The sequence below is a fragment of the Octopus bimaculoides genome, chromosome 7, assembly GCF_046866305.1.
Source record: "Octopus bimaculoides isolate indiv1 chromosome 7, ASM4686630v1, whole genome shotgun sequence".
NCBI classification, from domain to species: Eukaryota; Metazoa; Mollusca; class Cephalopoda; order Octopoda; family Octopodidae; genus Octopus; species Octopus bimaculoides.
Window position 1 is genome coordinate 35527164 of NC_142934.1, and position 15306 is coordinate 35542469.

At 38.7% G+C, this 15306-nt stretch overlaps 1 protein-coding gene across 1 annotated transcript in view; it reads left to right on the forward strand.

Annotated features, from left to right (window-relative positions):
- The window catches only part of LOC106883409 (motile sperm domain-containing protein 1), a 107488-nt gene that overhangs the window by 30729 nt on the left and 61453 nt on the right, over positions 1–15306 (forward strand). The window contains exon 3 of the mRNA XM_089355163.1: positions 10892–10967. Within this exon, the coding sequence (XP_089211289.1) occupies positions 10892–10967 (76 nt within the window). The remainder of the gene's footprint in view (positions 1–10891; positions 10968–15306) is intronic.

Here is a 15306-nt window from a genome sequence, read left to right on the forward strand (position 1 = left end):
AAAAGTTATACGAAAATTTTTACTATATAATATTGTATTTACTTGTATGAAAATATTTAAAAAAAGTTTCTTTAAAAAAGAAAAGATTTTGCATAGCTTTTAGTTTTACCTAGTACTTTCTGTAATATTTAAATCTGGATTTTAGTTTAACATTTGGCTTTATATAATTTTTTTTCTTACAAAATAATTTACTATATTTTTAACATAAACAGTTAATATTTAAGATTTTGGTTTTATTGTTAAAATTTTTTATTTTTCGATCTGTGTTTTAATTTTTTGAGACTTTATTAAATTGAGTGATATTTTTTGTTTTATTTCTTATTTTGAAATATATCATACTTTTCATCTTGCTAAAATTTTAAAATAGTTTTCAATCTTTTAAAATTAAGTTAATATTTCTTAGTATGTTACTATAATGATTTGATAATATTTCAGCATATCTCTTGATTTTTAAGAATCACATTATTTCATATATATGAAAACTGTGGAACAAACTTGTTTATAATCTATTAACTGAAAAAGATGTTTGTCTTTACATGATAATAGGCACTGTCATGGTATTAGCTGTCAGAAGCGAAAGTAGAAAAATCTAAACAAGGAATGTTACTGCTGGTTTGAGTTGAAATCTGTTTCTTTGGCCGGAGCTATCTATCTATCTATCTATCTATCTGTCTGTCTGTCTGTCTGTCTGTCTGTCTGTCTGTCTGTCTGTCTCTCGTCCACCTTCGTTTGTTTCCGTAGAATTTATCAAATTAGAAAAAAAAACTTTTTGACTACTTCCATCATGCTAGCTCCACACAAGGGGCATATTTTTGGGGTATTTAAAAGTACATGTCTCTTAAGCCAATTAATACTATTTTCTGTTGTAGCAGTGGCGATGGCAATATCGCGGTGATTAATTCCAGCTTTGGATTAGGCGTGGTGGTGGTGGTGGTCATTGGTGGTGCTGATTGGTGTATGTGATTTGTTTTTAAAAACAATAATGAATAATGCAAAAATATATTTACCCCAAAAATATGCCCCTCGTGTGGAGCTAACATGATGGAAGTAGCCAAAAAGTTTTTTTTTCTAATTTGATAAATTCGGAAACAAATGAGTGATAGAGAGATAGACAGACAGACAGACAGACAGATAGATAGATAGATAGATAGATAGATAGCTCTGGCCAGTCAGTAGCCAAAGAAACAGATTTCAACTCAAACCAGCAGTAACATTCCTTGTTTAGATTTTTCTACTTTCGATTCTGACAGCTAATACCATGACAGTGCCTGATAATAACATCTAAACTTTATACCAGTGGTTCTTAACCTGAGTCTTGTAACAAAAGAAATTACTAAATGAGTTTTGAGGGATATGAAGTGAGGTTAATAAGTACAGAAAATGGTAAGTGGCACTATGATAGTAGAATAAGAAAACTAAAGGTATAAGGTGATACTTTACATTTTTCATCTTCTCATTATTTGACCATGCTCTCATTAAGAGAATAACAAATATAATTAGAGAAATTCCTGCTTTTTCTCAAGGGCTTGCAACCCACTTGGTAGTCAGCTACTGAGTTAGGAGGATGAATATATATAGAAAAGAGAATGAAAGAAGATAGAAAAAAAAAAGGAGAGAAAGAGAAAAAGAGAGAAGGAGAGAGATAAAGGGAAGTAGTGGGGAAGGAAAAGAAAGGAAGATGTGGGAGTGAATAGTATTGAAAAGAAATAGGACAGTGATATCTGTGTTTGCATACAAAATCTGTGGAAGAGGACAAAGAGAAGCAAATTGAGAAGGTCATGAATTTGGGGTAGAAGATGGGAGGAAATGAACCAGGTGTCAGAGTGTGGTTAAGAGACTTACTAGCAAAGGGAATTGGTAGTATATGGTCTTGAACAACATATTAGTGGTGTCAAGGCACCTTGAGCCAAATAACAATAATAATGGTTTCAAATTTTGGCACAAGGCCAGCAATTTTAGGGTATGGGGGTAAGTTGATTACATTGACCCTAGTGCTCAACTGGGATGAAAGGTAAAGTTGACCTGGGCGAAATTTGAACTCAGAACATAAAGACATGAAATATTGCTAAGCATTTCACCCAGTGTGCTTAACAATTCTGCCAGTTCATTGTCTTAATCATCATCATTTAATGTCCACTCTCCAGGCTGGCATGGGTTAGACAGTTTGACTGAAGCTGATGAGCTAGACAGCTGCACCAAGTTCCAGTCTATTTGGCATGGTTTCTACAGTTGGATGTCCTTCCTAACGCCAACCACTCCAGGAGTAAGGGATGCTTTTACATGCCACCACCATGGGTGCCATTTACACGACACCAGCAACAACCATGACTGTGACTCATGGGTGGGTACCATTTGCATGGTATGGCAACAACCATGACTACAATACGTGGGTGCCATCTACATGGTACCATCAACAACTAAATAATAACAATAATAATAAAAGTTATAATAGCAGTAGTATAGACATAAAGATACACCTGCATACAACATGCTCACACACATGCACATATACACACACATTCATGCACATGCGTACACACACACACATACACACACACACACACACACACATATATATATATACACACACACACATATATACACACATACATATATACATTTATAAACATAAATTTCACCATATATATTGAAATATTTCAATCAATGGGAGATCTATTTTAAAACGGGGGCGCCAGTATTTTCTTAACAAAACACTAACGAAACACTTTGAAACTTAGGACACTGGTAGAATGTGTCATATAAAACATCTTTTACTCTTAGTCTTCTTAACAAAAAAAAAGGAATTCACAAGTTATTCCATGTTAAAGTTGTCGTATTTCTGTAATTTCAACCAATCACTGACGTCTATTCAGCTGAATAAGAGTTACTGCTGGGCGGTCATAAAAATGTTATTCCCTGTGACATATTTCATCCGGTTTAATCGTAATTTATACGCATATATTGTTTATATAATAAATTACGCTGTGCGTATCTATGTGTGTAACAATTTTAGAGTTCGGATTCTAGAGTTAGGGTTAGTTTTAGGGTTACGGTTACGGTTACGGTTACGGTTAACAGTCTAGTTAGGGTTAGGGTTAGGGTTAGAGTTAGGGGATTAATACGATATACACCGTTACAGCACTAACTGTTTTCAACTGAATAGACGTCAGTGATTAGTAGAAATTATCGAAATAAGACAATTTTTTACATGAAATAAATTCGAATACAAAAATATTTTTCTGTTCTATAACACAAAATAGATAAGTATACGAAGTTTGAAAGTGTTTCCGTACCAAAAACACTACATAAAACATAAATGAAAACTGGCGCCCCCGTTTTAAAATAGATCCTCAATGGGTCATATTTCGTATGTATGCATGCATGCATGTGTACATGCATGCTTGCATACATATATACATATATATATATATATATACATATGTACACATATACATACATGTATACACACACACGTATGCATACCTGCCTGCCTTCCTTCCTGTATGTCTATATAAACAATCCATGCATCTTAACACATTTATGTAAATACAGCACTGTAGCATTACACACATAAAGAAATAAGTCGTTTCAAAACAGTTTACGAAAAAGATAAACATCACTCAATATGTACGTTTAAATCCTACTACTAGTAGGATTTGAAAAAATCTGAAAGAAAAGATTACCCAAGCTGTGATTAACTTCAAATTTTGTTCTGACAAAACTGTTGAAACTTTTAAAGAAGATCATTGTCTATTTTGAAAAGCAAATGCAAATATTAGTGAATAGACACAATTATGGCTAAATGTATAAGTCTCTTTTGACCAAGTCATGACTGCAATCATTGTATAAAATGGACCTATGAAATTAAAGATTTATATGAAACATATATATAATCTGACCCTCAGAAGTGTGGTTTTATGCATAGGCTAAAAAATTTGTGGAACTTGTAAACACTCAGAATTAGATTTTCCCCAAAACATTTAAATGAACAAACAAGATATATCATTTGATATAAATTGATACCTCTAACAGACATATCTAATTGAAAGTAGCTAGCCATTGAAGATAGTCACCTCACTTCCACCAATGGACAGACAGAGCAGTTAGCTGAATTTAATAGTAATCACACCAACAATATGGCTGAAGTTCATCCCCTCTCCGCTGATGGACAGACAAAACATTCAGATGAATCTAGCAGTATTTAGCTGAAAAACACACTGATACTATACAAACAGAAGAACACTCATTACAAGTGACTTGGGATGATATGTTTCAACAGGCCCACAACCTTAAATCTGAATGACAGGCCATACAACACCAGTTTAAGTAAGGAACCTAGTAAATTAGCAGTAAATGAAATCGCTAACAAATATTTGAAAACCACACAGTCCAGAGGTATGAAAACAATCTGCAAAATCATCGGCCTCTTGGTATGTGTGTCAGCTATTACATTACTGGTATATTGCAAAGAGCTAAAGCCATGCAGTCGAGATTCAAGCAGAAAGCCTGAACCAACATGGGCATGTAATTTGAAAAATAAAATTATATTTCTGTAAAGAGGTATCGCACAGATTGATGTAGTTATGAAATGTAAGAGTGAACAACTTCAGATAACATCAAGAAGACCTCAGAGAAAAACTGGAGAAGCAATTTGATGATACAGGATTCAAAAATCTGAACCAGCTGAAACAATAACTCACAGCTACAGCTGAAAATCTAAGATATAAATCTACAACATATAAACAGCAAATGATCGATACATTATTTTCCAGAGATCTCAAGTCAGTCTACTGCAACTTCAATGCAAAAGGTTCAATCTCAGTAAAAGACCCCAACAAAAGAATAGGTTGAGGGATATTGGAGATCTGAATGGGAAACAATGGATCAATAAATTCAACAAACAAGTTCCATGGTTAAAAGAACTGGAGCATGACTACTGCAGGCATGTCCAGTAAAAGCAATATGAAATAGATGGTGAAATACTGGAAACTGTACTACAGAAAATGTCAAACAGGAAATCCCCAGCCCAGATCTCATAACAGGCTATTGGCTGAAGAATTTCACCTTTTATTGGCAAGATTTCATACAGTTGTATGGAGAAAGTATCAAGGGAACACATGAACTACCCAAATGGTTATCAACTGCAACTGCTCTCTTCATCCTCCAAAATAGTCAAACCACCCTTGCTAAAAATTACTGCCCAGTAGCCTGCCAGAATGTCATGTACAAATTATACACTGGGTACCTCAATCAGTTCTTGCAGGAGCATATTGCTACCAACAACATTATAACACTTGAGCAAGTTGGAGGTAAGACGGTGGTGTGGGGCTGTATACAGCAGCTACAAATTAACAATATGATCCAAGAAAAAATTACAGGAATTTAACTGTAGTGTGGCTGGACTACCAGAAGGCTTTTGATTGTATACCAAATAAGTGGATTATCAAGGTTTTAGAGTTAGCCAAAGTTCCACAATCACTAATGAGTGCTATTGAATGCCTGACCAAAACTCGGTACACCACTTTGCTCCTTGGGAGTGAAAAGGAGCAAATTGAGTTGGATATCATTCACTACCAGAAAGGCATCTTTGAGGGTGATAGCCTGTTGGTGTTACTCTTTGTCCTCTCACTAAATCCACTATCATACCTGCTTACAAGACATAGTGACTAGAGAAATGGATAAAAAAATATCTCTCATCTTTTCTTTGTCAATGACCTGAAACTGTATCAGCTAAATATCAACCACATAAAAAAAACAATTGGACCTTATAACCCAATTTTCTACAGACATGTGTTTCTTTTTTTGACAGTAAAACATGGAAAAGTTGTGCCCTCCTCTGAAAGCCTAAAAATGAATGGCTTCACAATACAACCTCTACAGTCAGTAGAGTAAAGAGAATATGGTCATTATGAATCTCAGTTTACAACAAACATATTGGCCACAACACCTTTGCAGTGCCTGTCCTACAAAAACTGAATGAGATAGATGTTTGAACTTGCAAACTGCTCAGTATTACAGGAAACTTCAACATCAGTGAAGATATAGACAGGCTAAACTTCCCGCGCAAACAAGGTGGCTGTTGTCTTAAATCTGTACTGATGACATATGAAGCATAGATTGTGACACTGAAACAACATCTGCAGCAGAGGAAAGAAATCAATAACTATCTTGCCCAAATTTGTGAATATGTAAAAATTTACACTTCCTTCTCCAAGCCTAGATTCGAAACCGAATCTAAGAATTCTCGGTCGGCCAAACACCACAATCAACAGGCGCGAAAAGCAGGTTTTCTTTGTCCTGTCAAAAAGTGATTGATAATCTCCCTTTGACCTTCGACCATATAGATGTCAGGTGAAGTTCAACTGGACAGCAACTGGCTTACTTAGGTACTAAGCCTGCTGCAGTATGTCTGTCTTTCTAGCTGCCACGATTCTTATAGATAGAGTGGTCAACAAGACACAAGGACACAGACAGACAGGGAGACTGTGATGCGCGCTGACTGAAATCAGTACTCTGCTACTATGAGAAAGAAATTTTTTGCCGGCCAAGCAAGATGAAAGACCGAACACACACACACACACATGAACATATCTAGTCTTAGGGTACATCAACTCCAGATGTATCCTGGTTCCATCATTTTTCTAGCAACTCGAAGCAAGTTGTCAAAATTGAATGTAGTGGCAAATATTATTTATTAACACCAGCAAATAAAAAAATGTTATAGTTAAACCAGTTATCGCTTTGTCATTTCACAGGCAACACATGCCTATCGCACCGACACTAAACAAAAACATACCACAATTTGGTGACTCCACTACATTTTGGTGACCCCGTCAAAGAATTCCCGCCTTCCATGGAACCAGCTTCAACCGAAGAATAACAGCCTGCACATCATCCGTCAACAAAACAACTGAGAATTCCTGCGAACACAATGGCTCTCCCAGATCTGAATCCAGCAGCCAATACATCACCTACCGACATGACATTTCAAGCGGTGATTACGTGGAGAATTCCCCCCTTCTGGACGCACGACCCTGCATTATGGTTTCACCTCATAGAAGCCCAGTTTTCTTCTCACCGAGTACTGAGCGATGCGTCTCGACTGTCGCATGTAATCGGTTCTCTATCACCAGAGACACTGATTAACAGAACTTCCGAGTCCCAACGAAAGCAACTTCACCAACTTCTGACATCCGAAGAATTGGGCGATAGAACGCCTTCCCAGTTTCTACGAAGAATGAAGCAGCTTCTTGGAGATGAGAACCTCCCCGACAAAGTTTTCAAGCAGCTTTTTCTCCAGCGTCTACCCTCCAACACACAGGTGGTTCTCGCTTCCACACAAGAATCCACATCCATTGAGGAACTGGCAGAGCTAGCGGACAAAATAGCCGAGGTACCACATAGGTTTTCCACAGTGTCGACGGTGACACCAGCCACTCCCACTACCAATCCTTTCCTTTCGCCGACCAGTTCTTCTGAAATTGCAGACTTGCATTCATTAATGACGCAGCAAGCTGCACAAATACAGACCCTCACCACCCAAATACAGGCCCTATCGCTTGGTAACCAGCGCCGAAGCAGCAGCCGATCGCATCGATATGGTAGACAATCCCGCAGTTCCAGTGCTAGTCGCAACTCAAACGACACGTGCTGGTACCACCGAAAGTTCGGAACACAGGCGTGGAAATGCACCACCCCATGCTCATTCGCATCACCCAGTTTGGGAAACGGTACAGCCAGGAACTGAATGCGACGGACGTTCCTGGTTCGCACCCACAAAGTCGCCTGTTTTTCGTTTGCGATCTTGTAACAGGCACGCGTTTCCTGGTTGACACCGGCGCAGAAGTCAGCATCATCCCTGTTTCCAATACTTCAGGAAAAAGAAAAGAGACACCAGTCTGTCTTCAGGTAGTTAACCACTCGCCCATTCCAACCTACGGTGAACAGTCCCTAACGCTGAACTTGGGACTACGCCGCACCTTCCAGTGGGTATTTGTCATTGCTAAATTGCCGACCCCTATCTTAGGAGCCGATTTCCTCCATCATTTCGGTCTCCTAGTAGACATACAAAACAGACGACTTGTCGACAGCACCACACAGCTTACTGTGCGCAGTATAGCCACTCGTATGGCCACAGTCAGCCCAACCATATTGCTGTCAACAACGACTCGTCACAGTACCATCCTGAAACAGTACCCCGACGTCGTTCGACCAGTATTCCACAACCAGCCGATCAAGCACGACATCACCCACCACATCAAGACCAGCAGTCCACCTGTTGCTGCATGACCCAGAAGGTTACCACCTGATCGCTTCAAAGCCGTCAAACGGGAATTCCAACACATGCTTGACCTTGGAATCATCCGCCCGTCCAGCAGCAACTGGTCCTCGCTGATACACTGCATCCCCAAAAAATCATCGACCAATTGGCGGGTTTGCGGTGATTATCGGTTGCTAAACAAAAGTACGGTCAGTGATGCTTATCCAGTCCCTTATCTGCAGGATTTTTCTAGCTCGCTGCATGGCGCTTGCATTTTTTCCAAAATCGACCTTGTGCGAGCGTACAACCAAATACCAGTAGAACCTGCGGACATCCCAAAAACAGCAGTCACGACACCTTTCGGAATGTTTGAATTCCTGCGTATGCCTTTCAGTTTACGTAATGCAGCACAGACATAACAATGGTTCATCGACATGGTCACCAGAGGTTTGCGTTTCATCTATGCCTACATAGACGACATACTGGTGGCCAGTAACTCGGAAGAAGAGCATGACCAACACCTGCACCTGCTATTCGAACGCCTGCAAAAATTCGGAGTCGTCATTAATCCCAGCAAATGTGCTTTCGGAGTTGCTTCCCTTCATTTTCTCAGGCACATCATCGATAAGGATGGTATTCGTCCCCTTCCTGAGAAAGTACAGGCCATCGTGGAATTTTCGCCACCCACATCTCTCTGCAAATTAAGGGAGTTCCTCGGTCTCGTAAATTTTTATTGGAGATTTTTACCTCACCTTGCTGAGATAGCAAGGTCACCAACGCCCTTATGTACCTCAAAAATATCGTCGTGAAGTTTTCTCTGCTCTGCATTCTCTGTCACATCCTGGTATTCGCTCCACTCAAAAGCTGATATCGACCCAACAATGTAATTAGGATAGCTAATGATCTTGAGGAGAGGTATGAAATAAGAATTGATACAGATCTCTTCCCAAGGAGCACTGCTAAAATCTACTTATCAGAACAGCAGAAGAAAAAAAATGAAGATGGGTACTTGGCAAGTAAAGCAAAAACCATAGAAGGGGTTTGATCGTGTCAACAGCTTGGTATGGAGTACCAAGTTTATGACATCCCACTTTGAAGGTTACATCCATGCAATCCAAGAACAAGAGATCTCCACCGAGTACCTATAAAAGGCAGAAAATGTTGACAAGCAACAAATATAGGCGGTGCAAGACCAAGACTAATGACATCAAATCACATTATTGCCAACTGTGAGAGAATGTCTTCCTATGAGGCATGGTACAGTGGTCAGAACAGTCTTGGAACAGGATAACAAAAAAAAGAGAATACCTACAAATGAAGTTGACCCCCATATTGAAACCGATGGGTCAAAAGAATACTGGTGGGACTTGAAAATTAAAACAGCTACCAAATTAAAGCACAACTGGCCAGATATTGTTGTGCAGGACCACAAAGAAACGATATGCTCAGTTTTGGAAATCAGCTTCCCCCTGGACACAAATGTGGTTAGAAAAATACAAGAGGAAGCGGACATCTATAGATCATTGATAAGGAGTTTGCCAATCCAGTACCCATGATATACTTTCAGCTTCATATTCATTATTGGAGCAACAGCATACATACCAACCTATCTGGAGCAAAGTATGGCTGAACTTGGAATTTTGGGGAGACAATGCAAACCCTTAATTCATAAGCTACAAATGATCATGATATCTGGGACTATAAAATCTGTAATACCTTCTTAATATTTTAAGGATGATGGTTAAATCATGATACTTCCCCTCACAACTTTGCTACCAAGCTGGTGGCCAGTCAAAATTTACTCTAAATTTAAAATAGGAAGAGAACGAACACACACACACACACACACTCTCTCTCTCTTTCTTTTTCTTTCTCTCTCTCCAATGAAAACATGTTAAATGATGATGATTATTTAATGTCTATTTTCCTGTGTTTGCATGAGTCAGGCAGAATTTGTTGAAGCAAATTTTTTCATGGAAGATTATAAATGATTATTGCTTGTATAACGTTGTTACTTGTTTGCAACCATCACAAAGGTATACAAAATCCACACATATATGTGTACAATGAGTTTCATTCAGTTTCTGTCTACCAAATCCATGTACATGGCATTGTTGAACTTAGGGCTATAGGTACACAAGGTGCCACACAAAGGGATTGAACCCATGATCACATGCTTAGGAAGCTAGCTTCTTAACCACATTGCCATGTCTGTACCTAATGTGTAATAGGAGCAACAGTCCTATGACACATTAGATCCAGTATGTAAACATGTTCAGAAAATAATTAACAAAGTTAGATTTTAAAAGTTTAGTTTGTTTACACCAGCTAAATTCAGTATATTAATTACAAAGTATATTAGAAAAAACATAAAGAATGAAGATGCATTATTAGTGGTTTATTTATCTTACACACATTTCAAATAGCTTTCACAATGCAGTTGCTGCACATTGCAATTTGCATATTTAACTGATCACTTTAAAAGAAAAGCATAGCAACTAAATGCTCTATTTCTGTTGCAGTTTTCACTGCTGATTTTTTTTTCTTCTTTGCATATCATATTTTGATCTACTATGATAATTAAATGGTTTGGTTTCATGTTTCAAATTTCTCTTTGTTTTCAAATTTTAGTTCTTGGCACCTCACCTCAAAAGTATTCTGTGGATCATACAGAAGGCACTGTAAAATCTAAGTGTTGTGTGGACATGTAAGTTATATAAACATTTGGTTTTTGTCTGTTAAATTACTTTGTCATCAAACCATATTTCTTCTAAAAGGGTTAATGACAATGACTTTGATGACAAATGACAATGACCTTATTATTGTGGCTGGTGACTTCAAAGAACATGTTGGACAGTACCCTCAAAGGAGGGTATAGAGATGTATAACAGTAAAGGTAACTGGAAGTTCTTAGGAGACAACCTACTGAGGGTGACAGTACAAATCTTTAGCTGGTACTATTTTCCAACTAGACCAAAGGTGAAGTACACAGAAAGTGAAGAGACAGGGTAGGAAGAATGAGAATAGTAGAAGAGAAGTGTGTATGGATGGATGACAGTACACTTGCACTGAGTGATTATGAAAAGAAAAGCATGGAAGTGCCATTACAAGAGGTTACTAAATGTAAAGAATGAATGGGAGAAGGACGTTCTTCCTTATGTGAACATGACTGAGGGACTAGTCATTATATTTGACAGCTGTATAATAGATGAAACAATTAAAGATATGAATGAAGATAAGGACAGTTTCTACTCCAGGTCAGCTTCAGGTCTATCTGTTAGTTTTAGGTTCTGTATTTATGTAGTTGTATGAATGTGAATGGAAATGTTTGTGAAAGAGAGAGGAAGAAAGAAAGAGAGAGTGTATGTGGCTATGTATGTGTGTGTGTGGTGTGTGTTCTAGTGTGTGCGTGGATGTGTGTTTGTGTGGTATGGTTGGTTCTGTAAATGCATTAGAGAGGATGTGTGTGTGTGTGTCTGCATGTTCATGGGTATTGATGGTAAAATGTTTATTTCTTTGTATCATTTATCAATTGGTCCTATCTTTTTGACTGGATGATGTGCGTAGGTGTCAGAGCATGTGTGTGTGGGTGTGGGGGGTTAGTGCATGTGCGTATGTGTGTGTGTGTGCATGCAGTCCATCTCTGTTGCTTGTTTGTGGGATAGTATGCATTGTATAACAATTTAATAACATTCTGTTTTTATTTCAATAATTTATAGAAATTAGGAGTTTGTTGTCTGTTTAACTTCAATTTTGCCTATGCATGTTAAGCAAATTATCTCACCCACACAACCTAGTTTGTAATGTGGTGGTGATGATCATGTAGTTTCTATATATATACACACACACACACATATATATTTATACGATATATGAAGGCAAATAGGGATTAAATAAACCCAGACGTTTACTTCTTTATACACTCTGTAGAATTAAAATTTAGCTAACTAAATTGTTCACTTGTTATTACAGCAACCCATATACATCGTTATACATTTCCTGTGACAGGTATAATTTGTAAATCCAAAGTTGAACACCAGCTAAATTCAGTATATTAATTACAGAGTATATTAGAAAAAACATAAAGAATGAAGATGCATTATTAGTGGTTTATTTATCTTACACACATTTCAAATAGCTTGCACAATGCAGTTGCTGCACATTGTAGTTTGCATATTTAACTGATCACTTTAAAAGAAAAGCATAGCAACTAAATGCTCTATTTCTGTTGTAATTTAGTCAATCAAATGCAGAATTGATTAAATATGCATACTTCAATGTGCAAAGATTGCATTGTGCTATTTGAAACATGTAAGCTAAATAAATCTCTTTCAAGTGGTTGGAAATTGTCGTATACGTTACGTCTAATTTAGAAGCAAGCTCTAGAACAGCTGTGCATGGATTGACTTTGACTAAGGCTCTTAGTTGATCGTTGTCAACATCCAATGGCCGACCACTACACTTATCATCTTTAAGACTCTTGTCACTGTTACAAAATTTCTTGAACCACCATTGTGCTGTACGTTCATTAGTGGTTCCTGGGCCAAACGCATTGTTGATATCGCAAGCTGCTTCAGCAGCTTTTCGGCCTAGCTTGAACTGGAATAAGAAACTTGTGCGAATTTGCTTTTTGTCCATGTTGTATTCAACGTTCCGGAATAAATGGCCTAATTATTCAAAAAGAAAAAGAGTAACATGATTAAATGGAGCGAAAAACGGGATTTAAGATGATATATAAAGTCAAAGTAATTTAACAAAAATTAATTTGAAAATACATCATTTAAAAACAAAATTAAAAATTCCACAGGAACTTACTTGACAACCTAATATTTTATTTCAATATTGTAAATTCGTTAGATCAGGTTATGAAAGTTACAGAGAGGGTCATAGCCCAACTAATTAGGGAGCGAATCAATTTAGATGAGATGCAGTTTGGGTTCGTGCCAGGTAAAAGCACTACTGATGCCTTATTTCTAGTGAGACAGTTGCAGGAGAAATACCTAGCTAAGGATAAACCTCTGTACCTGGCTTTCGTTGACATGGAGAAAGCCTTTGACAGGATCCCCCGATCCCTTATCTGGTGGTCAATGAGGAAACTTGGGATAGAAGAATGGTTAGTGAGAGCTGTGCGAGCCATGTACAGAGATGCTGCCAGTAAGGTGAGGGTTGGAAATAAGTACAGCAATGAATTCCGGGTAGAGGTAGGGGTCCACCAAGGTTCTGTCCTCAGACCCCTCTTATTTATCATAGTCCTCCAGGCAATCACAGAGGAGTTCAAGACAGGTTGCCCCTGGGAGCTCCTCTATGCTGATGACCTTGCCCTAATTGCGGAGTCACTATCAGAACTAGAGGAGAAGTTTCAGGTGTGGAAGCAAGTTCTAGAATTGAAGGGCCTTAGAGTCAACCTAGCTAAAACCAAAATCCTAATAAGTAGGAAGGTAGATAAAACACAAACCCCTTCAGGTAGATGGCCCTGCTCAGTATGTAGAAAAGGAGTAGGTAGTAACTCTATAAGATGTACCCGGTGCAAGCTATGGACACATAAGAGGTGCAGCAACATCAAAGGCAGGTTAACTAGCAAGTTAGTTTTTGTTTGTGGCAGATGTTCAGGTGCAATAAAGACTGTAAACAAACAGGAAACAACTTCTATCTCATTCCAGGGTGAAAAACTAGAGGTAGTCGATAGCTTCCGCTATCTGGGCGACCAAGTTAGTAGTGGGGGTGGGTGCTCTGAAAGTGTAGCTGCTAGAATAAGAATAGCCTGGGCAAAGTTTAGAGAGCTCTTACCCCTGCTGGCGACAAAGGGACTCTCACTCAGAGTAAAAGGCAGACTGTATGACGCATGCGTACGAACAACCATGCTACATGGCAGTGAAACATGGGCTGTAACTGCTGAGGACATACGTAAGCTCGCAAGGAATGAAGCCAGTATGCTCCGTTGGATGTGTAATGTCAATGTGAATACCCGTCAGAGTGTAAGTATCTTGAGAGAAAAGCTGAACATTAGAAGCATCAGTTGTGGCGTGCAAGAGAGACGATTGCGCTGGTATGGACATGTGGTGAGAATGGATGAGGATAGCTGCGTGAAAAAGTGCCACACCCTAACAGTTGAGGGAACCCGTGGAAGAGGTAGGCCCAGGAAGACCTGGGCTGAGGTGGTGAGGCAAGACCTTCGTACATTGGGCCTCACCGAAGCGATGACTACTGACCGAGACCTTTGGAAATGTGCTGTGCGTGAGAAGACCCGGCAAGCCAAGTAAGATCGTTGCCAGTGCCCCTGGACTGGTTCTTGTGCGGGTGGCACATGAGATGCACCATTTTGAGCGTGGCCGTTGCCAGTACCGCCTGACTGGCTCCCGTAGGATTTTCGAGCGAGATCGTTGCCAGTGCCCCTGGACTGGCTTGTGCGGGTGGCACATAAAAGACACCATTTCGAGCGTGGCCGTTTTCGTGCGGGTGACACGTAAAAGCACCCACTACACTCTCTGAGTGGTTGGCGTTAGGAAGGGCATCCAGCTGTAGAAACTCTGCCAAATCAGACTGGAGCCTGGTGTTGCCATCCGGTTTCACCAGTCCTCAGTCAAATCGTCCAACCCATGCTAGCATGGAAAGCGGACGTTAAACGATGATGATGATGATGATATATATATAAAGAAAACAGAAAATAGAGAAATATAGATGAACAACAATTGACTGACATAATTATTTATTAATTCAATGCAAATAGACTGCATCCCATCTAACAGCTGTTTCTGCTTCCAATGTTGGGTGGTATTGCCTTTGATATGCAAGAATATTTATCATATCTGGTAATAAAACTGATCTGAAACATGGAGCTTCATCAGAGTAAAGAAGAAATAAAGAAGAAGGGCATAGAGCAAAAAAAGGAGAAGTTGAATATGGTTCTAATCATACCATTTTGCTTGTGTATATCTTTGGGACGTTAAGTAAATGGCTAAAGCAAAATAGCAATTGGTGGATTAATCCTTTGTACTAGAGGGGATAGGATGGATAATTATTTTTTAAAAAATTGCAATGGGATAAGC